The 27,420-nt window shown below is 48.5% G+C and overlaps 1 protein-coding gene across 1 annotated transcript in view; it reads left to right on the top strand.

The window, feature by feature from the left end:
* The window catches only part of RBL2 (RB transcriptional corepressor like 2), a 166,733-nt gene that overhangs the window by 67,100 nt on the left and 72,213 nt on the right, over positions 1 to 27,420 (top strand). The window contains exon 5 of the mRNA XM_075325723.1: positions 24,050 to 24,178. Within this exon, the coding sequence (XP_075181838.1) occupies positions 24,050 to 24,178 (129 nt within the window). The remainder of the gene's footprint in view (positions 1 to 24,049; positions 24,179 to 27,420) is intronic.

Raw genomic sequence — 27,420 nt, 5'->3', positions numbered from 1 at the left:
TCCACATGCAGACACGCACATACACATACAGGCATACGTACATATACATATTTGAAGACAAATTCACAAAAATACATTTAAACAGACAAATATATGCACAGTCATATACACTGACATACATGCAGACACAGACGCATTACAGGTGTTAATATAGAGAAGTCACTAGCAGCCTCACTCCCCTCTCCCGCTTGTTTCCAGCTCCTCCAGGACAGATGGCTGTGTTGCATGATGGCCATCACTAACTGACATGACTGCACACCATGCACACTGACACAGCACTGCTGTATATACATCACAGGAGGGGCTGGGGCCTACAATATATACATTACAGGAGGGGCAGGGGGCATAGACGATACTGGGGGGGGGCATAGACGTTACTAGAATGGCAAACAGCTCTGGTGGCGTACACATTACTGGGACGGGTGGCTTGGCACTCTGGGGGACCCATATAGTTCTCGGGGGGCCGCACAGACTGCTCTGATTCATATATATACACACACACAGCTCTGCTTCACACCACACATCTTTCTTCAGCTCTGCTTCACACACACACACACACACAGCTCTGCCACACACACACACACACACACACACACACACACACACAGCTCTGCTTCACACACACACACAGCTCTGCTTCACACCACACATCTTTCTTCAGCTCTGCTTCACACACACACAGCTCTGCTTCACACACACACACACACACACACACAGCTCTGCTTCACACACACACACACACACACACACAGCTCTGCTTCACACACACACACACACACACACACACACACACAGCTCTGCTTCACACACACACACACACACACAGCTCTGCTTCACACCACACATCTTTCTTCATCTCTGCTTCACACACACACAGCTCTGCTTCACACACACACACACACACAGCTCTGCTTCACACCACACATCTTTCTTCAGCTCTGCTTCACACACACACACAGCTCTGCTTCACACCACACATCTTTCTTCAGCTCTGCTTCACACACACACAGCTCTGCTTCACACACACACACACACACACACACACACACACAGCTCTGCTTCACACACACACACACACACACACACAGCTCTGCTTCACACACACACACACACACACACACACACAGCTCTGCTTCACACACACACACACACACACACACACACAGCTCTGCTTCACACACACACACACACACACAGCTCTGCTTCACACCACACATCTTTCTTCATCTCTGCTTCACACACACACAGCTCTGCTTCACACACACACACACACACACACACACACACAGCTCTGCTTCACACCACACATCTTTCTTCAGCTCTGCTTCACACACACACACAGCTCTGCTTCACACCACACATCTTTCTTCACTCACACACACAGCTCTGCTTCACACACACACACAGCTCTGCTTCATATACACACACACACATACACACACAGCTCTGCTTCACACCACACATCTTTCTTCAGCTCTGCTTCACACACACACACACACAGCTCTGCTTCACATACACACACACACACACAGCTCTGCTTCAGTCACACACACAGCTCTGCTTCACACCACACATCTTTCTTCAGCTCTGCTTCTCACACACACACAGCTCTGCTTCACACACACACACAGCTCTGCTTCACACACACCCACACCCACACACTCAGTTCTGCTTCACACCACACACACACACACACACAGCTCTGCTTCACACCACACATCTTTCTTCAGCTCTGCTTCACACACACACACACACACACACAGCTCTGCTTCACACACACACACACACACAGCTCTGCTTCACACACACACACACACACACACACACAGCTCTGCTTCACACCACACATCTTTCTTCAGCTCTTCTTCACACACACACACACACACACAGCTCTGCTTCACACACACACACACACACAGCTCTGCTTCACACCACACATCTTTCTTCAGCTCTGCTTCACACACACACACACACACACACACAGTTCTGCTTCACACCACACACACACACACACACACAGCTCTGCTTCACACACACACACACACACAGCTCTGCTTCACATCACACATCTTTCTTCAGCTCTGCTTCACACACACACACACACAGCTCTGCTTCACACACACACACACACACACACACACAGCTCTGCTTCACACACATACACACACAGCTCTGCTTCACACCACACATCTTTCTTCAGCTCTGCTTTACACACACACACACACACACACACACACACACACACACACAGTTCTTCTTCACACCACACACACACACACAGCTCTGCTTCACACCACACATCTTTCTTCATCTCTGCTTCACACACACACAGCTCTGCTTCACACACACACACAGCTCTGCTTCACACACACACACACACACACACAGCTCTGCTTCATGCACACACACACACACAGCTCTGCTTCACACCACACATCTTTCTTCAGCTCTGCTTCACACACACACAGCTCTGCTTCACACACACACACACACACACACAGCTCTGCTTCACACCACACATCTTTCTTCACTCACACACACAGCTCTGCTTCACACACACACACACACACACAGCTCTGCTTCATATACACACACACACACACACACACACACACAGCTCTGCTTCACACCACACATCTTTCTTCAGCTCTGCTTCTCACACACACACAGCTCTGCTTCACACACACACACAGCTCTGCTTCACACACACACCACACATCTTTCTTCAGCTCTACTTCACACACACACACACACAGCTCTGCTTCACACCACACATCTTTCTTCAGCTCTGCTTCACACACACAGCTCTTCTTCACACACACACACACACACACACACACACACACAGCTCTGCTTCACACACACGCACACAGCTCTGCTTCACACCACACATCTTTCTTCAGCTCTGCTTCACACACACACACACACAACAGCTCTGCTTCACACCACACATCTTTCTTCAGCTCTGCTTCACACACACACACAGCTCTGCTTCACACACACACACACACACACACACACACACATCTTTCTTCAGCTCTGCTTCACACACACACACACACAGCTCTGCTTCACACACACACACACACACACACTCAGCTCTGCTTCACACACACCCACACACTCAGTTCTGCTTCACACCACACACACACACACAGCTCTGCTTCACACCACACACACAGCTCTGCTTCACACCACACACACACACAGCTCTGCTTCACACCACACATCTTTCTTCAGCTTTGCTTCACACACAGCTCTTCTTCACACACACACACACACACACACAGCTCTGCTTCACACCACACATCTTTATTCAGCTCTGCTTCACACACACACAGCTCTGCTTCACACCACACATCTTTATTCAGCTCTGCTTCACACACACACACACACACACACACACACACACACACACACACACACACAGCCACACAGCTCTGCATCACACCACACATCTTTCTTCAGCTCTGCCCTTACCTGCTCTGATGCCATCCTCCTGCTGCTCCGGTATAGGCCGCCGTCCTCCTGCTGCTGTTCCGGTGCCGCGGCCATCCTCCTGCTCCGGTGAGTCTCCTCTCCTGGCTGCGGCGTGGGTCGTCTTCTCCGCCGCGGCGTGGGTCGTCTTCTCCTCCGCGGCCGCGGCGTGGGTCGTCTTCTCCTCCGCGGCGTCCTGCTGTGACGTCCGCAGCATTGGACGCCGCAGCAGAGCAGGGAGCAGGCACACCTCTGACCCCGGAAGTACAGACGCTGGTACTTCCGGGATCAATTAGCGTCCTGCGCCCGCAGTTTGTTTTTGCGTCTTAGAGACGCAGATACAAATAAATGTAGGTGCTATCCCCCCCCCCCCCTCCGAAAACACAGATGATTTAGACTGTCTTTACGGAGGGGGAGCGGGTGTGAAGAAAAAAAAAAAAAATTGCTGACGGGTGGCAAGTATGGCCCTGGTGGTGGGGGCCCCCTTGGAAGCTCTTTTGGTGGGGGCCCCGGGGCTGAAGCCCCGCCTGCCCCGCCTATAATCCGGCCCTGGGGGCGGGCATTGGAGTCATGTGATCGGGAGTGAGGGGAACTAAACGTGCCAGACTGGGAGCCGGCATCTGACAGCTGCGAGGCTCGTAACCAAGGTAAACATCGGGTATACTTGCTTGGATACCGGATATTTACTTTGGTTACAAGCGTCTGCAGCTGCTAGGAGCCGGGCTCCCTGCACACGTTACCAACGTAAACATCGGGTAACTAAGAGAAGTGGTTACCCGATATTTACCTTGGTTACGAGTGTCCGCAGCTCTCAGGTGGGGGAGAGGGAGGGGGAGAGACAGAGAGGTAGGAGAGAGATAGACTGATCCCGGGGCTGGTTTCTGTGCATGCTCAGTAGAGCAAGCAGGATCCTGCCTATCAGCACACCAGCGTTCACATGCGTTTGCGTGCTGTTTAGTCAGGATCCAGCAATTTGCAGAAGTTGGACGCAGCTCAAAAATGCTACAAGTAGTGTTTTTGAAAGATGTTAAAAAACTGCAAGTCGCTGGATCCTCACTATAACGCACGCAAACGCAGGTGAACGCATGTTAACGCGAGTACATTGCAAATGCATTGAAATGAAAACGCATTTGCAGTGGATCTGTTTCTGCGTTAAAAATACGTTCAGGACGCATGTTAAAAAGACGTAGTGTGAAAGCAGCCTTATCAGGCAACCTAAAGCTTGAAATGCTTTCAGCATTCGTACGACGATTTGTTTGTAGTCAGGGTCTTTGTTATTGCCTAAAAATTTCTCTACGACCTCTTTAAATGCAATCCACCCTTCTTTTTGAGGATGCGTCATGGTATTGATAAACTCTTGATCAGCTATAAGTCTTCTAATGTCTGGTCCGACGAACACACCTTCCCTCAATTTTTACGATGTCTGAACCATGAAAAAGACACTCCTGGCAACAATAAATTCTTGCTTTTGAGCCTTGAGCCGAGTAACTCAGCGGTATTTAAGTCTCTTACCAAATCATTCATCTCCTCCTGGGAAAACAATATTGGTCTTGTATCATCTTCAAAGTCAGAACTTGATTCATCTGGTTCAGGTATGACTCCACCTTCATCGGACATAGTTATCTCTTCCAAGGTAGCAGGGGCCTTGGGTACTGGTATATCTGTGCCATGGGGGATGGGATGAATTGCTGAGTGAATATTGGGGTATGAAATGGAATGCTTCCATTTTGCATTATACCCTTTCACATCGCATGAACAAAAGTAACAATCGTCACTATGGTTCTTTTGCTCTCGCCATACCATAGGAATCCCATAACGGAAAGCTTTTTTCTTACCCTTGAACCAATTTTGGAGGTCCTCAACACACCGTTTGCACACTTTTTGAGGTGCCCAAGCTTTATCTTGATGTCCAAGCTTTAGTTCGAAATATGCGAAGTATACTTTTTCCACAAAGTCTGTAATATTCAGCTGTTGCTTAAACACTGTATATTCACCACAAATGTGACAGAAACTGTCGGGCGAATTAATACACTTCTGCTGAGCCATAATGCTAATTTTGGGAAACACGGTTGAATATGAAGAGCTAACGCGAACTGAGGTTAAAAAGTGTAAACAGGCGAGAACAAAGATAAAACAATTGAAACAAGCCCGGGCATGTCAGAGCCCGCTCATTCAGCTTGCAAAATGTTGATGCTGGTTTCATTAGCTCACTCTGAAAGTTTTCTTTGAAAGTTTATATTTTTTTGGCATTATATATCTTCAATGCATTGATGTGAATTAATTAATAGTAATTTTGACTTTCATAACCCTAAAAAAAAAAATAAAAAAAAAATTATGAAACATTTACTAAATTTGAAGAGACTTTTGCATCCTGACGTCCAGGATTTTTTTCAATATTTTTTTTTCATTTTCAGCACCTCAAAATACATGGAAATTAGATGAAAATAATCAAACAGCTTGTTAGTCGCAGACCTGTGAATTGAAGGGGCGCAACAGTGCACCGAGCTCTTGGCCACATCAGTGTACAATGGAGCCCTCCTTTGCATAAATAAAACTTTTAGTTACTAAAGTAGTGAAATCTATACTGAAGGTTTTGAGTTTTATAGGTCCTAAGTCATAAACTGGACTGTACAATTTGCGTTTTGGGGGTGACAAACGCCTTTTAAAAATGTCAAATTCTAGGATATGTATGACGTGTCGCACACTTCCATGACTGAGGCTACATGGTTCATGCTTGGATCATTTTCTGGCTTATAGACTTGGAGAACCTGTCATCTGGATCAGACATGGTAAACTAAAGGTATGGGCGTAAAGGGGCTGTTCTGCTGATTCAATAAATACCATTGCTGTGGAAATCCGCAGTCTGGTTATTCTTTAATCACCATTAGAAGTTTGGTGCAATGAGCTATTCGTACATCGGGGCAGGGCTGTAGGGTGGGATGGGGGGTAGGGTCTTCTTGCTGCTTAAAATTTTGTGCTGGGGACGTTTTTCGCCGTCAACATCGATTGCGCAGATCGATCTGGTTGCAGGCTTCAGGATAATGGCGCTGTATGCACAGATTGAGATATCTGCTCTATGATGAGTCGAGATTTCAAATCTCCGAATGAACCATTTTCCCGAAGCCTGCCGGGAGGTGTGTGTGTGTGTGTGTGTGTGTGTGTGTGTGTGTGTGTGTGTGTGTGTCGCCCCAGCAGCGGTCGAACCGCTCAAATCCGGGTGTCACTACTCGTAGCTTGAGGGTCCCCGGATATGATGGGGGATTATTTACAGGGGATTAGATAGTTTGTGACGCCACCCGTCGTGTGCGGTAATGAGGAGTACCACCGCTGCTGTTGGGAGTACCTGGGGTGATGGAATGGGAGCAGCCAGATGACATTACCCTCCACGGGTAGGGAAGGCCCCAGGACTCTGGATGGTGGGATTGATTGCAGGCTCGCTGGTAGCAGGGGGAGATCAGGTACTCACTCAGAAAGAAAGCAGACCCTGATAACGTGGTAAAACAAGTCTCTGGGTGCCGCTGGCCTCTTGGGGGAGCTCGTCCGGGGTTCTATCCCCTGCAGTACTGCCTGATGGTCCGGAGCCTGCCTCCGTGCACAAATTTTAGTATTGTCCAAGTGGCACGTAAACTTGAAGTTGTCCGGGCCCCACTCCCCACTTTATGGTGTGAAGGAGCTGTGCTCTCAGGAGCTCAAGCTTGGGATTTCAGTGGGCTGCTTTCGTTGGAAAGCCCTATCCCCCTCGTTGCGCTAGTGCCCCCGATCTCTAAACTTCGTGGGGACAGTCCATAGAGGCCCTATCCTCCGCAGATTAATTGCCGGGTTGCTTGAAGCTTCTCCCCGACCTAGGGTCCAGTACCCTGACGTGTTTTCGGTCCCAGACTGGCTATTGTACTTGAGCTACCGACCGTCCTCCAAGACTAAAGGGTGCTTTACACGCTGCTAGATTGCTAGCGATGTCGAGCGCGATAGCACCCGCCCCTGTCCGTACGACATTTGGTGCTCGCTGCCGTAGCGAACATTATCGCTATGGCAGCGTCACATGCACATACCTTGTAAGCGACGTCGCTGTGACCGCCGAACAATCCCTCCCTCAAGGGAGAGGTGCGTTCGGCATCATAGCAACGTCACTGCGGCGTCACTAAGCGGCCAGCCAGTAGCAGAGGAGGGGCGGAGATGAGCGGGACATAACATCCCGCCCACATCCTTCCTTCCTCATTGCCGGTGGACACAGGTAAGGAGATGTTCGTCGCTCCCGCGGTGTCACACGCAGCGATGTGTGATGCCGCAGGAACGACAAACATCGTACCTGTGGCAGCAGTGATATTAAGGAAAGGAGCGACATGTCAACGATCACCGTTTTTGAACGATTTTGCAATCATTGATCGTCACTCCTTGGTGTCACACGCTGCGATGTCGCGACCGGCGCCGGATGTGCGTCACTAACTATGTGACCCCCGACGATATATCAGTAGTGATGTCGCAGCGTGTAAAGCACCCTTAAGTCCAGGTACCCAGTCCCAATATCCCGCGACTCCTCCGGGTACAGACCACCCTCTGCAATCCAATCTTCTCTTCCCTGGGAGCCACACGCTCCCTCCTAGCTCCTCACTGCTCGAAGGGCTACCACTGCTCCCTCTTTGCTCCCTTGGAGCCAACTGACTTGTGATCTCCCACCTCCCTGCCTGACCCCTAGATGGGCTGCCCTATTCCAGCTTAGCAGCCCACTGGTGTGCCTGACAGGGTGTGGTGCAAGGTGTGATTGGGATTTTTGGATGCTGATGGAGGCAGTGCTGCAGGTTGGGAACCCGGAACCAAGAGGGGTTGAGTCCTACACTGGGAGATAAAGAGCGTGCAGTAATCTGTGACAACATGACTAGTCCAGGGGTGTTATATGTGCCTGTGCCGACAACTCGACCATTTTACTGAAGCCTCCAACCAGATCGATATGTGCCAGTGCCGCTGACTAAGGTCGGCGCCGACGCTCCATTTTAAACCACATGAAGATACCTACACTAGAGGCAGCTGAGGGACCGTGGCAGAAATGAAGACCTTACCCACAATCCCACCCCACCGTCCTGCCCCGATGCATGAACAACTCATTGCACCAAAATTCTAATGATGATTAAAGAATAACCGGACTGCCTATTTCTACCACGATGGTACCTGTTAAATCAGCAGAATAGCACCTTTATGCCCATACCTTTTAGTTGATCTTGCCTGGTGACAGGTTCTCTTTAAAGACCGGGGTCAGATGGCTGTAAAACACAGATGACTATCGCATTGCAGTGCAAGGAGCAGCCGGCGGCTGTCCTGACCTGAGTGTGATAGCTGCATAGAAATACATGAAGTTGTCACGCTCTGGCCTATCATTCATCTCACCTAGAGTAACGAGAGGTTTGTAGTTACTTTTCTCCAAGCTCCTATTTATCGCTGCCAAATGCAATAGACTTCTTATTGTCGGCAGCAATGATCTTATGGTGCTGATTTCATGCCGACCCTGTACCTAACCAGCACTGATTGAATTTACAAAAGTCGTTCAATGCTCGTTTTCTGACCCGTTAAGACCAACTGAACAATGATGAAAATTAATCTTCTGTCACCGTAGAGTATAGATCAGACCTGGGCAAGGGGCGGGCCGGATGCGGCCCGCCTACTGTCTGTGACCGACCCGCCCGTCTTAGCTCAGAGTTGGAGGCGTGGCCTGATCTACGATGTTATGCCGCAGCCTCGTTCTCACTGTCGGGAGCTCTGTATCCCGTAGTGCAGTGATAAGCAGCTGCCACGCCCCCCACTCTGCCGGTCTATGCTGCCAGCCATGCCCCTTTTGCTGTCGTCCACACCCACTCTGAATGCTGGGCATACACACTCCTCGGATGCCTTCCTTGTCCCCTGCTGCTGATGCTTTGACTGCCCCTTCTACCCAGGATCCTCACATGTGACCTGCTCATCTGCACAGCGGCCACTTCAAAAACGAAGGTAATGTGAATCAGTAGCAGCAGGGAGAGTGCAGAGTGCTCCCCCCTCCTGCAGGCACTCTGCACTGTCCTCCTGCACTCACTCTGCTCCCCTCCTCCTGCAGGCAGAGTGAGTGCAGGAGGACAGTGCAGTGTGAATGCAGGAGGGGGGAGCAGAGGAGCAGCACTTGTGTCTTTTCAGGTCCCCCTGTGCCTGCAGTAGAAGAAACAGACACACAGTAGAAGAAACAGACCCTCAGGCTCTGCTGCTGCAGTGATACCAGCCTGTGCCCTCAGCACCCCTAGGGCCAGTATGTATGCCCCACAGGCCAGCAGGGCCAGTATGTATGCTCTCCACTGGCCACCAGGGCCAGTATGTATGCTCCCCACTGGCCACCAGGGCCAGTATGTATGCTCCCCACTGGCCACCAGGGCCAGTATGTATGCTCCCCACTGGCCACCAGGGCCAGTATGTATGCTCCCCACTGGCCACCAGAGCCAGTATGTATGCTCCCCACTGGCCACCAGGGCCAGTATGTATGTTCTCCACTGGCCACCAGGGCCAGTATGTATGCTCTCCACTGGCCACCAGGGCCAGTATGTATGCTCTCCACTGGCCACCAGGGCCAGTATGTATGCTCTCCACTGGCCACCAGGGCCAGTATGTATGCTCTCCACTGGCCACCAGGGCCAGTATGTATGCTCTCCACTGGCCACCAGGGCCAGTATGTATGCTCTCCACTGGCCACCAGGGCCAGTATGTATGCTCTCCACTGGCCACCAGGGCCAGTATGTATGCTCTCCACTGGCCACCAGGGCCAGTATGTATGCTCTCCACTGGCCACCAGGGCCAGTATGTATGTTCTCCACTGGCCACCAGGGCCAGTATGTATGCTCTCCACTGGCCACCAGGGCCAGTATGTATGCTCTCCACTGGCCACCAGGGCCAGTATGTATGCTCTCCACTGGCCACCAGGGCCAGTATGTATGCTCTCCACTGGCCACCAGGGCCGGTATGTATGCTCTCCACTGGCCACCAGGGCCGGTATGTATGCTCTCCACTGGCCACCAGGGCCGGTATGTATGCTCTCCACTGGCCACCAGGGCCGGTATGTATGCTCTCCACTGGCCACCAGGGCCGGTATGTATGCTCTCCACTGGCCACCAGGGCCGGTATGTATGCTCTCCACTGGCCACCAGGGCCGGTATGTATGCTCTCCACTGGCCACCAGGGCCGGTATGCATGCTCTCCACTGGCCACCAGGGCCGGTATGTATGCTCCCACTGACCTCCATATTTTCATTGAATCTTTGTATTGTTTAACTTACTGTTTGTTTATGGAGGGTTAGTATATATACTATATACAGTATTGGGTAAAACTGCGTTTATTATATTAGTCTGGCCCTCTAAAACCATCTCAATTTCTCATGCGGCCCCATGGGAAAATTAATTGCCCACCCCTGGTATAGAGTTTCGCCAGCATTACTTACACAGGTGACATGCTGCTGATAAGTATTTTAATTTTTTTTTGTTAGCATAAACAATCCAATTAGCAGATGATGAAGGGTTTTGCTCGGTTACCTGGTATGTTTATACCGGTGGATATATAATCAAGACTGATCGTTCGTCATCTAAATACTATAGTAAATGCACTATTGTACAAGAAACTGAAGTGGCCATACTTCTTCTTAGGTCACAATCAGTCACGCATCACGTGCCACATTCTTGTCATTCTCAGCCATGACCACTGGGGGCACACTTGAGCTTACCCCCCTGGACTACATTAGCCATGTGCTATAATTAGTTGGTGCAAACGAAAATACATTTTAGGCTTCGAGGCATGTAGACACATCATCTTCTTCAGACAGTCCACCTAAAACCTATTAGAAAAAGCGTTATTAAAATGGCAAAAATAATGAACATATGCTCTTCAACGTTGAAACAACTTGTTGTTCATGTGTTTAGCTTTTTTTTTGTAACTTCTTTTAACCACGTCCAGCTTCAAAAACAACAAAGTGGCCAAAAGAAGTGACCTGTCTATTCTTCTGGTTGAAAGCTGCAATCATTTTATGAGTGGGGGGAAAAATGCCAGGGAGATGGCCACCACAAAAGACATGAAAAAACACTAAGTAGGAAAAACACTGTTAGTGTTTCCCAGAAGCCTCTTCCTATGGCAAAAACCAATGCGGGTGCATCAAGATCTAATAGACATAGCGTGAACATACCTTTAGAATGGAGCAGCAGAGTGACTGTCCAACCAGCCATGGTCTTATACACAGGAAAGAAACTGGATATAAGTCCTACATTCTGGTAGACTGGAGAATCTGTCACGGATATGTCATGCATGACAGACGGTCCTATAGTTTCCAGCTGTAGAAGGTCAGTGTTTGGCTACACAAGCTGCTCTCTGACTTTCCCTTTTTTCCTGCCTTGGGTTTATCCCTTTCGATTTATGACCCTGCGGAGTTCCTCACCCATTCAGCTGTTACTCTTCAGCACTTCCCTTTTGTGTCTTTTTATATACCCTCATTCCCCCAAAAGGCCGCTTTACACGCAAGGACATCGCTAAGGAGATGTCGTTGGGGTCACGGAATTCGTGATGCACATCCGTTCTTGTTAGTGACGTCGTTGCGTGTGACACGTTCGAGCGACCGCTAACGATCAAAAATATTCACCTTATGGTTGATCGTTGACATGCTGTCCATTTCCCAAATATCGTTGCTGTTGCAGGACGCAGGTTGTTCGTCGTTCCTGCGGTAGCACACATCGCTTTGTGACACCGCAGGAACGAGGAACCTCACCTTACCTGCGGCCGCCCACAATGAGGAAGGAAGGAGGTGGGCGGGATGTTCGTCTCGCTCATCTCCGCCCCTCCGCTTCTATTGGGCGGCTGCTTAGTGACGTCGCTGTGACGCCGAACGAACCGCCCCATTAGAAAGGAGGCGGTTCGCCGGTCACAGCGACGTCGCTAGGCAGGTAAGTCCGTGTGACGGGTCCGAGCGATGTTATGCGCCACGGACAGCGATTTGCCCATGATGTACAACCGACGGGGGCGGGTACGCTTGCTAGCAATATCGCTAGCGATCTCGCTAGCGAGGTCGCAGCATGTAAAGTACCCTTACCTCTGTGCTGGTGATGGCTCTAATACCCTTAACAAGCCTTCAGTGCAAGCAGTCAGCTTATATCCATCTGGAGAAACTCTGTTGTTGTTGCATTTCCTTTCCCTGAGTCATCTGGAGATGTTATTTGTTTACTTTCCTCGTTTGTTTTCCCTATGTCTTCTTTAGAGCTTTAGTGGGGTTGACTAAGCGCTTGTCCCATCCACTCCCTACCTAGGGCCTATTTCAAGGTCAGGTATCCTGCTCGTCGCATAGGTGCAGAACCTATGTAGGGTGGTGAGAAAAGACAGGGGAAAGTGGTAGACTTGGTGAGGGGGTCACCATCTCCCCCTTCTCTAGTCACAGGGTTTCCCTTCCCTTTCGCTTGCTACTTCCCCATACCTAGTGTGACAGAATTACCACATTCTGCCAATCTGCAGAGTATTCACTGTTGAGACCCCCACTGATGTAACAATTATACATAAATCACAGCATAGACCTCTATTATGATTGCTACATGCAAATACAATTTTAAAGGGATCCTGTCAGCAGATTTAGTGACTATAAGCTGCGGCCACCACCAGTGGGCTCTTATATACAGATTCTAACATGCTGTATAGAAGAGTCCAGGTCGCTGTGTAGAATGTAAAAATTACTTTATAATACTTGCCTAAATGGTCGCTGCGTTGGTGTTGGGTCATATGGGTGTCTCCGTTCTCCGGTGCCTCCTCTTTCGGCTATCTTTGTCCTCCTTCTGAAGCTTGGGTGCATGACGCGTCCTCCGTCCACACTCGCCGGCATTGAGGTCCTGCGCAGGCGCACTTTGATTTACCCTGAGCAGGGCACATCAAAGTATTGTAGTGCGCAAAGAGGAGGCGCCGGCACCAGAGAACGGAGACGCCCATATGACCCAACTCCACCGCAGCGACCGTTTAGGTAAGTATGATAAATTGATTTCTACGATATACACAGTGACCTGTGCTCTTGTATACAGCATGTTATAAGAGCCAACTGGTGGTGGCCGCAGCTTATAGGCCCCAAATCTGCTGACCGGTTCCCTTTTAAGGGGTACTTTGCAAGCTGCGACATCGCTACTGCGATATCGTCGGGGTCAAATCGAAAGTGACGCATATCCGGCGTCGATAACGACGTAAAGCCTAGATGAGCCGATAAACGATCGCAAAAGCGTTGAAAATCTGTGATCTGTGTAGTGTTGGTCATTTTCGTAATGTCACACCAATAGGAGATACGATGTTGTTCCTCGTTCCTGCGGCAGCACACATCGCTGTGTGTAAACCCGCAAGAGCGAGGAACATCTCCTTACCTGCCTCCACCGGGTATGCGGAAGGAAGGAGGTGGGCGGGATGTTTACGTCCCGCTCATCTCCGCCCCTCCGCTTCTATTGGCCGCCTGCCGTGTGACGTCGCTGTGATGCCGTACGACCCGCCCTCTTAGGAAGGAGGCAGGTCGCCGGCCAGAGCAACGTCGCAGGGCAGATATGTGCGTGTGAAGCTGCTGCAGCGATAATGTTCGATACGGCAGCTATCACAAGATATCGCTGCTACGACGGGGGCGGGTACTATCTCGCTCGGCATCGCGATCATCGGCTAGCGATGTCGCAGCGTGCAAAGTAGATGTCTAAAGAGGATACTACTGATAAAATAATAACCATTGGTGATTGTTGCGTTAATGGGTTGCTCCTTCCCTGGAGGATAAGGCTTTGTGCACATATTGAGTATATGCAACAGCTTTTTCTGTATAAAGAAACGCTGCATATAACACCCACCGTTTTGATACTTTTCCCCCCCCACCCTCATACATTAATTAGGTGAAAATTAATAAAAAAAATATGCTGAAAGAGTCGACGTGCTTCAGATCGAAAAATAAAAATGCTTGAATTTTCAGAAATCTCATTCATATTGCTGGTACTGTAAAACTGCATGTTTTCTGGTGGCAAAAAGAAAGCATAACATAGCGCAATGAGTTAAATAGTCTTAAAATCTTCAGTCTTCACATTTGCAGGTGCTGGGTAGTTTATAACAGTGAATTTTTCATGACAAAATAAGATAAACAAACACTTGTAAAATGTCCAGAATACTTGTTTCAATTTTAATCCAGTCTTCACTGCTTTTCTGGCATTCTATTCATGAGAAGAATAAGGCTATGTGCCCACGCTACAGGATTTATCGCGGATTTGACGCGGATTTTGACGCGGATTTAGCGCGGATTTGCCGAAAATCTGCAGCACAGCTACTCCCCAGCCATTTCAATGGCATTTTGGAAATGCTGTGCCCATGCTGCGGATTTTTCCGCTGCGGATTTTGCCGCGGATTTTGATGCGGAACAAACTGCAGCATGTCAATTGTTTGGTGCGGATTTTCTGTTTTGAATGGGGAAAAAAAAAAAAATAAAATCCGCGGCAAATCCGCGGCAAATCCGCGGTAAATCCGCGGTAAATCCGCGGGTGCGGATTTGCCGCGAAAGTTGCGGATTTTCAGGCAAAAAAATCCGCAGGGACCTTTTACTGTGGACACATAGCCTAAGGCTAGATTCACATTTCCGTGGTTTATGATCAGTCACAATCCGCCGCTCTGATAAACAACGCAATCCATTTGACGGATTCCGTTGTTTCCCATAGACTTGTATGAGCGGCGGATTGCGACTGATGTCCTTGCGTTGCATCCGCCGCCCGACTGATCAGTCGTGAAATGACTGACCGTCGGGCGGCAGGAACAGAGTGTAATGTTTTTGGAGCCGAGGAATCCTTTTGATTTCGCTGCGCATGCTCTCTCTCTCGGCGGCCGGGAGATCAGCTGATCGCTCACAGAAGCCGGCGGCCGCCTATTGTGAGTGATCACTCGTTTTACAACGGAATCCGCTTTCTCGTGACCATGAATTCCAATTCTTGTCACCCGTTGTACAACGCATCAGTCACAAGCGTCAAACAACGCATGTGACTGATGCAAAACAACGGAAATGTGAACCTAGCCTAACTCTCGGATAGAAGAGTTCTTGGCCTCGATTCCTGATTGTCTTTGTTTTCTGGAGTAACAATTAAAAACTGTGCAAAAGACGCAGCGGCACTTCTTAAAAAAAAAAAAGTGACAAAAATGTCACAAAACTGCGTTTTGTACTGCAGAAAAAAATGCTGTGTGTGAACATAGCCTAAAAAGAAAACTTGCTTAAAGGGAACCTGTCACCTGAAATGTCACTATTAAACTAAAAGAATCCCCTTCTGCAGCTCCTGGGCTGCGTTCTAGAAAGGTTCCTCTTGCTACTGGCCCCCCTTTGCGACCTAAATAAACACTTTGTAAAATCTTACCTTTTGGTATGCTAATGATGATTTATGGTCACGGGGGCGGGTTGTATTGCATCCGTTATTCCCTCCCCTCCTGCCGCTGTTCGCTATCCCCCAGTGTTGATTGACAGATGACGTCGCCGCTCTACTGTTACTCAGTGCTCCTGAAGTCTGGCGCATGCCCAGTGGCAGTATCGCAGGACTGAGCACAGTTCAAATTGCACGCGCCGGTGATCGTATTGCGCAGGCGCGAGATAATGTAATCATCAGCGTCATTCAAGTACCTGCGCAGTACGATCACTGGCGCGCGCAATTTGAACTGTGCTCAGTCCCGCGATACTGCCACTGGGCATGCGCCAGACTTCAGGAGTACTGCGGAAGATTAGGGCGGCGGCGTAATCTGTCAATCAACACTGGGGGACGGCGAACAGCGACAGTAGGGGGGAATAACTGACGCAATACAGCCCGCCCCCGTGACCATAAAATATCATTAGCATACCAAAAGGTAATATTTTATAAAGTGTTTGTTTAGGTCTGAAAGGGGGGCCAGTAGCAAGAGGAACCTTTCTAGAACGCAGCCCAGGAGCTGCAGAAGGGGATTATTTTAGTTTAATAGCAAAATGTCAAGTGACCGGTTCCCTTTAAAAATGAATATGCCTTTTTGGATTCTATAACAGCCTTTCCAAAAGGCTTCAGTTTTTCCTTCCCAAGATATAAGAAAAAGTAAATCCTCCCTGTGGTTTGGAATGGGTTAATAAGATCCTTTTTGTAGTAGCCACCAAGTTGGTATCCAGTGGCCGAATAATTATCCCCAGCAATGCAGCAGGCATCATCTCTGGTAGCCATGCCCTGGCAACCAGACACACACAGGGCAAGTTTGGGCTTGTCTGTGTAATACACAGCCTGTAGTCTCAGACCAAGGAGGACAAGTTCCTTGTCAGACAAGAATTCAGCTTCCCTCAGTCGGTGTGACAGCTGCTGCAGACCCTGCGTCCCCGGAGCCGGTAGGCATGATGTTTTTTGTGGTGGGCTGTGGGGGTCCAGTATAGCTCTGGCATGGAGCGCCCTGCTTATACTTCATATAGGTGATCCTCTTTGTGCGCTGCCCTATAATGATCTGGGACTCCCGAACCGTATCGGGACTGAAGATTGTGTGCGCAAATGTTAGAAAGATGAAAGCCGTCTTCTATTCCATCCCTGATAACTTAAGGGATAATTTGGCATTAGCTCAGCTATGCTATCACTTATTGATCCATATGCGCTCCGCTTTAGAAAACCCCCATTGATCACAAAGGCCTCTTTCACATCAGTTTTTTGGCATCAGGCACAAGCCGTAAAAACTGATGCGATGGATCCGTCGAAAAAACGGATCAGTCACGTCAGTTTTTTCCATCCTTTTCTTCCGTTTTTTTGACTGATCAGTTGTGATACTGAACATGCTCAGTTTAAAAAAAAAAAAAGTAGCTGTAATGCGTTTTTTGCTGCATTACGACAGATCCGGCGCCCATAGGCTTTCATTATAAAACGCACCGGATCCGTCGCGGTCCGTTTTTTTTTGCTGTTGCCAAAAAAACGCTGCATTCTGCATCCTTTCCGGCAGCTGCATAAAATAATTTCGCTAGATGAAACGCGAGGCCATGCGGCACAATCTGGCACTAACACAAGTCTATGAGGATAAAAACGGATCCAGCACCGGATCTGTTTTATCCGCTGTTCTCCGGATTGTGCCTGATGCGACGGATCCGTCTCAGATTGTTTCAAAACTCATGCGACGGATCCAGTAAAAAAAAAAAACGGATCAGTCTTATTTTTTTCCCTTCAGGCCAAAGGTTATTTGCTATGTAGGAGAGAGAGAACTTTTTTTGTGACCAGAAGTGAATGTACACAACATGTGGGCATGCCCAGAAACAAAAAACGGATCCGTCGCCTGATTCCGTCATTTAACGGATGATGACGGATCCAGCACCCATAGGCTTCAATTGTAAAAATAAACCAAAAAAAACCGGACGGCGCCAGATCCGTCGCCTTTCGTTTTTTTGACGGTCCCAAAAAACATTCCTTTGGACCTTGCATCTGGCGGCCGCACAGACAATTTTTTTTGCCAGATCTGGCACGCGCCGGATGAAACGCGAGGCCATGTGGTACAATCTGGCGCTAACACAAGTCTATGAGGAAAAAAAATGGATCCGGCGGCATCAGCAATTTGCCGGTTTGTGCCTGATGGCAAAAAACTGATGTGTGAAAGAGGCCTAAGGCTATGTTCACACTTCCGTTGTTTTGCATCAGTCACATGCGTTGCTTGACGCATGTGACTGATGTGTTGTACAACGGATGACAACGGTGACAAAAGAATTTCTTTGTCTGACTCAATTGTGTGCGGGGGCGGAGTTCGGGGGGTGGAGCTGAGGACGTCAGTGCCGCGGTCTGCATGGCTGGGGACAGGTGAGTGTGAGTGTGTGTGTGTGTGTTTGTGTGTGTGTCTACATGCGTGTGTACATGCAGAGTGCGGGAGAGGGCGGAGCACGAGGGGGCGGAGCCGTGGAGCTGAGGACGTCAGTGCCGCGGGGACTGCAGGGCTGGGGACAAGTGTGTGTGTGTGTGTGTGTGTGTGTGTGTGTGTGTGTGTCTGTGTACACATGCGGAGTGCGGGAGGGGGCGGAGCCGAGTGGTGAAGTGTCGGCCTCCTTGCAAACTGTATCCAGGGTAAATATCGGGTAACTAAAAGCAAAGCACTTTTTGCTTGGTTACCCGATATTTATCTTGGATACCAGCTTAGCGCAGGCTCCCTGCACCCGTAACCACTGTAAATATCGGGTAACTAACCAAAGCGCATTGCTTGGTTACCCGATGTTTATCCTGGTTACGGGGGCGGGGAGCCAGAGAGCGCATGCGCAGCAAAATGCTACGGATCGCGCTGCTCAAAAAACGTTACAGGCTGCGTTGCTCCCGCCCGGCGGTCAGTTGAAAAACGACTGACCGCGACGCAGCGGATGCAACGCAGCATCATCAGTCACAATCTGTCACTAATAGAAGCCTATGGGGAAAAAACAGGATTCCTGCTAAATATTTTGCAGGATACCGTAATTCCTCAAGGCTACGGATTGTGACTGATGCAAAACAACGGAAGTGTGAACTTAGCCTTAGGCTAGGTTCACACTTCCGTTGTTTTGCATCAGTCAAAATCCGTCGCCTTGAGGAATTACGGTATCCTGCAAAATATTTTGCAGGAACCCTGTTTTTCCCCATAGACTAAGGCTAAGTTCACATTTCCGTTGTTTTGTATCAGTCACATGCGTCGCTTGGACAGGTGTGTGTGTGTGTGTATACACATGCTGAATGCGGGAGGGGGCGGGGCCGAGCGGGGGGCGGAGCCAGGCGCTGAGGATGTCAGTGGCAGTGCTGCGGTCTGCATGGCTGGGGACAGGTGAGTGTATGTGTGAGTGAGTGTGTGTGCATGTATGTATGTATGTATGTATGTGTGCACATGCGGAGTGCGGGAGCGGGCGGAGCCGAGCGGGGGGTGGAACCAGACGAGGGTGTCAGTGGCAGTGCTTGTCTGCATGGCTGGGGACGTGTGTGTGTGTGAGTGTGTGTGTGTGTACACACATGTGCGGGAGGGGGCGGGGCCGAGCGGGGAAGTGTCGGCTTCCCTGCACACGTAACCAGCCTAAATATCGTGTAGCAAAGCACCCGATGTTTACCTTGGTTACCCGATATTTACCTTGGTTACGGGCCTACACCGCTTAGCGCTGGCTCCTTGCACCGTAACCAGGGTAAATATCGGGTAACCAACCAAAGCTGGTGACGTGTGCAGGGAGCCAGAGAGCATGCGCAGCGAAATCCGACGGATCTCGCTGCTCAAAAAACGTTACATGCTGCGTTCCTCCCGCCCGGCGGTCAGTCGTTCCACGACTGATCAGTCGGGCGGAGGGTGCAACGCAGCATCATCAGTCACAATCCGCTGCTCATACAAGTCTATGGGAGCAGCGGAATCCGCTAAACGGATTCCGTTGTTTACAAGAGCAGCGGATTGTGACTGATACATTTTAGCGGAAATGTGAACTTAGCCTTAAATCCGTCAGGTCCGTCAGCAATGGATCAGTCGTTTTCAAGATGTCAACTGATGCAACGGATGTGTTTTTTTTACAGGATTCCTTTCACAGGAATCCTGTGAAAAAACTGATCCGTTGCGTCCGTTACATCCGTTATGCATCCGTTTTTTGACCGATCAGTCATGATCCGTTTGTGTTTGGGACAGCCCAGAGGGTGTGCCAAACATGCTGGGCATGCTCAGTAGAGCATGACGGAATCCTGCGCTGGATTCCGTTGTAAGACGGATTACGACGGAATCCAGCACCATAGACATGCATTACAAGCTTGACGGATGGCGACGGATTCCTGCGCGGCGCGTTAATTTTGACGGCCCGAAAAACGTTACATTCTGCGTTGCTCCCCGCTCGGCGGTCAGTCAAAAACGACGGACCGCGACGCAGCGGATGCAACGCAGGGTCATCAGTCGCAATCCGTCGCTAATAGAAGTCTATGGGGAAATACAGGATTCCTGCAAAATATTTTGAAGGATACCGTAATTCCCCAAGGCGACGGATTGTGACTGATGCAAAACAACTGAAGTGTGAACTTAGCCTTATATTAGTGACGGATTGCGACTGATGACCTTGCCATCCGCTGCGTCGCGGTCAGTCGTTTTTTGACTGACCGCCGGGCAGGAGCAACGCAGAAAGGAATCCTGTGAAAAACACATCAGTTGCATCAGTTGACATCTTGAAAATGACTGATCCGTTGCTGACGGACCTGACGGATTGAAAACACAGGATGTGTGAACTTAAGTTCACACTTCAGTTGTTTTAGATCCGTCAGGTCCGTCAGCAACGGATCAGTCGTTTTTTAGTTGGCAACTGATGCAACGGATGTGTTTTTCACAGGATTCCTTTCACAGGAATCCTGTGAAAAAACTGATCCGTTGCATCCGCTGTGCGTCCGTTTTTTGACGGATCAGTCATGATCCGTTTGTGTTTGGGACAGCCCAGTGGGTGTGCCAAACATGCTGGGCATGCTCAGTAGAGCATGACGGAATCCTGCGCTGGATTCCGTTGTAAGACGGATTACGACGGAATCCAGCACCATAGACATACATTACAAGCTTGACGGATGGCGACGGATTCCTGTGCGGCGCGTTAATTTTGACGGCCCGAAAAACGATACATTCTGCGTTGCTCCCCGCTCGGCGGTCAGTCAAAAACGACGGACCGCGACGCAGCAGATGCAACGCAGGGTCATCAGTCGCAATCCGTCACTAATAGAAGTCTATGGGGAAATACTGGATTCCTGCAAAATATTTTGCAGGATTCCGTAATTCCTCAAGGCTACGGATTGTAACTGATGCAAAACAACTGAAGTGTGAACCTAGCCTAAGGCTAAGTTCACATTTCCGTTGTTTTGTATCAGTCACAATCCGTCGCCTTGAGGAATTACGGTATCCTGCAAAATATTTTGCAGGATTCCAGTTTTTCCCCATAGACTTCTATTGGCGACGGATTGTGACTGATGTTGCTGCGTTGCATCCGCTGCGTCGCGGTCAGTTGTTTTTTGACTGACCGCTGGGCGGGAGCAACGCAGCATGTAACGTTTTTTGTGCAGTGGAATCCGTTTGGATTTTGCTGCGCATGCGCTCTCTGGCTCCCCGCACAGGTAACCAGGATAAACATCGGGTTACTAAGCAACGAGCTTCGGTTAGTTACCTGGTATTTACACTGGTTACGGGTGCAGGGAGCCAGCGCTGAGCGGTGTATGCTGGTAACCAAGATAAATATCGGGTAACCAAGCAAAAAGTGCTTTGCTTTTACCCGATATTTACCCTGGCTGTGCACGGAGCCAGACACTTCACCGCTCGGCTCCGCCCCCTCCCGCACTCAGCATGTGTGTATATACACACACACACACACACACACTCACTCACTTGTCCTGCAGTCCCTGCGGCACTGATGTCCTCAGTGCCACGGCCCCGCTCGGCTCCACCCACCTCGAACTCCGCCCCCCGAACTCCGTCCCCCGCACACAACGGAATCCGACAAAGAATTCTGTTCTTTGTCATCCGTTGTCATCCGTTGTACAGCTCATCAGTCAGATGCAAAACAACGGAAATGTGAACCTAGCCTAAGACAAACCGGGTGAAACCCTTTGGACATTCCCCCCCCAGGAGTGTTTGGCTTTCAGTCATAGGGTTGGCATCAGTGCGGGTTCTGCTCTGTATGTTGATTGGTGGCTGTAACAGTGTCCCAGGTGCTGACTGACAGCTGGTTTTAATAATGAGCATCTGTCAGTCAGTGCCAGGGGGGTGCAGTTAGTCACCGCTCTCCATACACAGAGCAGTGACTGAAACCTGAACACTGTCGGGAGGATTAAAGTTCTTTTTCTCCTAAAAGTGGGGTGCAAAATTCAGAACTCTGTTAACCTGAAGACTTAGGCTGCTTTCACACCTCCGGTTTCTGCAATGCGGCACAATCCGGCACTTTGCAGGAAAATCGCAACCGTTTTTTTTTTTGCTGCCGGTTGCGTTTTTTCTGCATAGACTTTAATTAGTGCCGCATTGTGCCGCAAGGCCTTGCGTTCCATCCGGTTTTTGCCGCATGCGGCAGATTTAGCCGATGCGGCGGCCGGATGGAACGTTGCCTGGCACGTTTTTTCGTGCGGCAAAAAACCCCGCATCGTGCCGCATTCGGCCGATGCGGCGCATTTTTCAACGCATGCCTATGGCGGCCGGACGCCGCGCGATGCGGCAATAACCGCCGCATGCGTTTTTTGCCACTGTGCATGCTCAGTAGCATGCCGCAAGCGGCAAAAACCGGACTGGCCGCAAAGGAAAAACTTATGCAAAGGATGCGGTGGGTGTTCACCGCATCCGTTGCATAGCTTGCACAGCCGGATTGAGCCGCACAGCTCAAGCCGGATGTGTGAAAGCAGCCTTAGCCTAATTTCACACATCAGTTTTTGTCCCCAGGCACAATCCGGCGTGTGCCTGATGCAACGGATCCGGCGCAGAATATGCAAAAACTGATGTGCCTGATCCTTTTTTTTTGACTGTTCCAATATACCTGATCCGTCAAAAAACTGATCCGGCGCATCCATTGTTGCATCCTTTTCGCCCGTTTTTTTTTTTTTTTTTTGCTGGATCCGTTTTTTTCAATACATTGGAGCATGCTCAGTTTACAAAAACTGATCCGGCTGTGCATCCGTTTTCTACCGCATTACGCCGGATCCGGCGTCCATAGGCTTCCATTGTAAAACACGTCGTATCGCGCCGGATCTGGCGCGATGCATTTTTTTTTTGCCGGACAAAAAAATGTTACAAGATACGTTCCCTCCGGCCGCCATTTTAGGCAATTATGACGGATCCGGCAAAAGCCGGATGCAACGCAATGCCATCAGACACAATTTTTTTTTTTTGTTTATTTTTTTTAAATCCTCTATATAGTTCCAGAGATATCGACCCTTTTTTATTAAATACGCCCAATATGCAACAGTTTAAGTTTTTCTACAAAGGGGGTGTGGCTTACAGGATCCTCCAGGGTGGTTCTTTAGGCTTCTCTACATAATTACCCTGCAAGCCACGCCCCCTTGGTAAAGACCATATAAATGAGCGCAAAATAAAAAAGCCCATATCTCTGGAACCATATGATAGGAGAGCAGCAGGAATAAAATAAGCGCAGTCGCCCCACTTCCCACCCGGTGACAGGTTCACTTTAATATTTATATATGCCTGCACCCATTCAGATCTCGCAATATAATTTCCCCAGAGCACTGAAATACAAAACCACATAACCACACGTCTGGATCTAGGCTCATGGGAAAATAATTCACTTTGGCGGATGCTGGGAGGAAACTGAAGCGCTCACAGGAAACCCACATTATTGCAAAGACCATAAACCCGCCATGCAGGTGGCACGCTGGCCAAACACTGGGATATGGCTATGGGTTGGTATGTACTGTTCTCTTGCGAATTAGCCTCAGACCCAACATTTTCCTGTGTGTGCCATAGGTATATAAACCATGTGAAGGATCAGGAATGTCATCTACCTTTGACAATAACTATATCTCCGTAATGCTAATGGGAAACGTCTTGAATGTAATTAAACCAGCTAGTGACTAGAACTTCTATGTGCAATTATTTCTTGATTTATAGACCCCCTCTTCTATTTCTGCAGGAAACTTTCCAATGATTAGTGATGACTTGGTGAATTCTTACCACCTTCTGCTCTGTGCCTTGGACCTTGTTTTTGGGAATGCTTTGTTATGCCCGAACCGCCGAGAGCTCCTGAACCCCAACTTCCAAGGTAAGAAGCTGGTTAAAATAATAAACATTTATAAAAACCTATTCCTGTAAGACGTATCGGCATCTGACGCTATAAATATCTGATTAGTCCACAATCTCTTTTCAGTCTAGCATAGTAGCTGCTTACCACCACATAAGGTAGTGTACAATATTTTTTGGACCAAGGGCCACATTGTCATAGTGAATAAATCCTAATGGCCTTAAATAAAATTGAAGAAGTACTTAGATGAGTACATCACTAGAATTAATGTGAGTACACAAATACAGCACCAGAACCACTATCAGTACATAAATACATCACCAACCTTAGTACAGCAATCAACTGCCGTTTCAAGTCGGCCCCATGTACAATTTTTGTGACATGAGCCTGCAACTCCCAGTATGTCCTTAACAATAGTAAGTGGTACTAGAAGTTGTTGTTACCAGCCATCATCAAATTGCAGACCAAGGTACTGATGAGACACAGGCAGTGTCGCAAGTAAATATTTACATTCTGGTGTTTTACAGATGATGTCTGCTATAATTGAAATCGTTCTTACTCCATTTGTCTCCATATAGGATCTTGATCAAACCGCACTAATCCCAATAGACTACTCTGGTCTCTAGCAGAATGAATAGTAAAGCTAGTTAAAGAACCACTCCAGGTTTTTGGTTTTTTTTTGTTTTTTTTTTTATTTTACTGCCTGAGTGGTGCTTCTAATCTAAGTTCCCTGCCTCTAATGTTTCACCTTCTATCACCGCCAGTTTGTGACTTGCCGGCAGCTCCAATGTTTCATGGAGCGTGCCAGAGGTCATTCTTCAAAACAAGTCTATGAGAGCCTTGTTCTGACCTCATTTTGGCCCTGATAGAGCTATGTTAAGAACTTTTGTCATAACTTCTGACTTACAACTAGTCAGTAGTTACAGTTACAGGATGACGCCGCGGGACCGAAAAAAGGAGATGTCTGAGGATGAGTATAAGATCGGGACAGAGGACTCAGGTTAAAAGCACTACTTCAGGCTGCAGTGGTGCTTTAAAAGCTCGTGATAGCCATTAATAATTGTCAGGCACGTTGTGGGCAAAGTGGAATTCCCAAGAATCTTAGTGTTTATGACCAAATCTTTTGGAAATCCATCCTACTGCCAAAAGACCTTTTCCAGGCTATATTTTCCAATGTTCACCTCCGTATTTCACCCATTAGGATGCTGTATATTTATATTTCTCGATCGCTTCATTGAGGGACAGAGGAAACCATGGGTGTATACTGCTGCCACTAGGATGCTGGCCCAAAGCAATAAAAATTTAGCTCCTCATCTACCCTTCAAAGACCCAAAAAGCTCGGGGTTACAGCTTTCCCAGATTTTTTTCTCTTTATACATAGCAGGCCTGCTAAAGGCACTAAGGAGTTGGATGCAGCGTTCTCAACTACCAAATTCGGAGAGTGCCTTGGTGGAAGCAGCGGACATTAGTTATCTACTAGGATTTTTTGGAAATTGATAAACCTGAGAATCCCAAAATGTTGAATACTGTATTCTCAAGTTGGCGCAATTAGTTTGGAGGTAAATGAGCCGGGTGTCAAATTTTGACTCCTATTTTAGCGGACATGCCTCTATGGCAGAACCCTTACTTGGTATCTTGCCCATCCCCTCAGTTTTGTAGCACTCAAAACATCCTTTTACATGGTGACCTTTATGACCAGAATATACTGTTCTCTTTCGATCAGTTGAGAAATAAGTATGATGTGACGAGATCCCAATTTTTAGGTATCTTCAATTAAGGTCCACTCTTCAATCACAATTGAATTCATAAAGCGTAGTGACCATAATCTACCTTCCCATTGATAGGTATTTTTAAGTCACTAGGCCTGCAAGGTCTCATATCAGCCCTGTACACATACATACTAATCAATAGGTATTGGTGAAAGAAAAGTGGGAGCTGCTTATTCCCACTAGTGGGGAGGACTGGGAGGAGATCTTGGAATCCCCCTTTATGTCTCTCCTTCAGTAATCAATAGAATGACTGACTCAATTATACATTATTGACCAAATCTACCTAACCTCCTCAAGGTTGCATCGAATGAGTAGACCATCCTCTTCGAAAAGTTTGCGGTGCCACAGCTTAAACGCAGATTTCTGGCACGTGATTTGGACTTCTACAATTATTCTCTCCTTCTGGCAGATTTTAGTCACTTTTCTATCCTCCCTGATATCCATTCCTGTTCCACCAAATCCTAAAATATGTTTATTTGGGCTACTGGAGGAGGAGATATGGATTTGTCATACCAAAATCTTTAGAGAAACATTATTTCTTGCAAGGAAATTGATAGTTGCCCGCCAATGTTAAGGTCATGGGTTGGTTTTGTAAGAACAGTAATCACATGAGATAACAGTGTATCCTAATAGAGGAGCCCATAGAAATTTTAGTAAGTTATGGGACATATGGAGCTCATCGGTGCAGACAGTCTCTCACAATTAAAGGGAACCTGTCACCACTTTTTTGGCCTATAAGCTGCGGCCACCACCACCGGGCTCTTATATACAGCATTCTAACATGCTGTATATAAGAGCCCAGGCCGGGGGTATAACGTAAAAAACACTTTATAATACTTACCCAACGGTCGCACGGTGGGCCTAATGGGCGTCTCTGTTGTCCGGTTCCCGGCGCCACATCTTTTGGCCATCTTTGTTCTCCTTCTCCAGCCATGGTGCATGACGGATCCGACGTCATCCACACTCGCCGACATTCAGGTCCTGAGCAGGGCAGATCAAAGTATTGTAGTGCGCCTGTGCAGGACCGGCGAGTGTGTATAACGTAGCCGCATCATGCACACAGGCTTCAGAAAGAGGACAAAGATGGACGAAGGAGGCACCTGCACTTGAGAATGGAGACGCCCATTAGGCCCACCATGCGACCGTTGGGTAGGTATTATAAAGTGTTTTTTATGTTTTACTCCCGGCCTGGGCTCTTATATACTGCATGTTAGAATGCTGTATATAAGAGCCCGGTGGTGGTGGCCACAGCTTATACGCCAAAAAAGTGGTGACAGGTTCCCTTTTAATATGCAACTGGGTAAGGAATTGGCTAAAAGATAGGAAACAAAGAGTAGTCATAAATGGTACATTCTCTAAATGGGCTATAGTCAGCAGTGGGGTGCCGCAGGGATCTGTGCTTGGACCGATTCTTTTTACTCTCTTTATTAATGACCTTGTGGATGGGATTGATAGTAAAGTGTCAGTCTTTGCTGATGACACCAAACTATGTAG

This window comes from Anomaloglossus baeobatrachus, chromosome 10 (assembly GCF_048569485.1).
Source record: "Anomaloglossus baeobatrachus isolate aAnoBae1 chromosome 10, aAnoBae1.hap1, whole genome shotgun sequence".
NCBI lineage: Eukaryota > Metazoa > Chordata > Amphibia > Anura > Aromobatidae > Anomaloglossus > Anomaloglossus baeobatrachus.
Note: the sequence above shows the minus strand (reverse complement) of the source record. Positions and strands in the feature narration are given on the sequence as shown.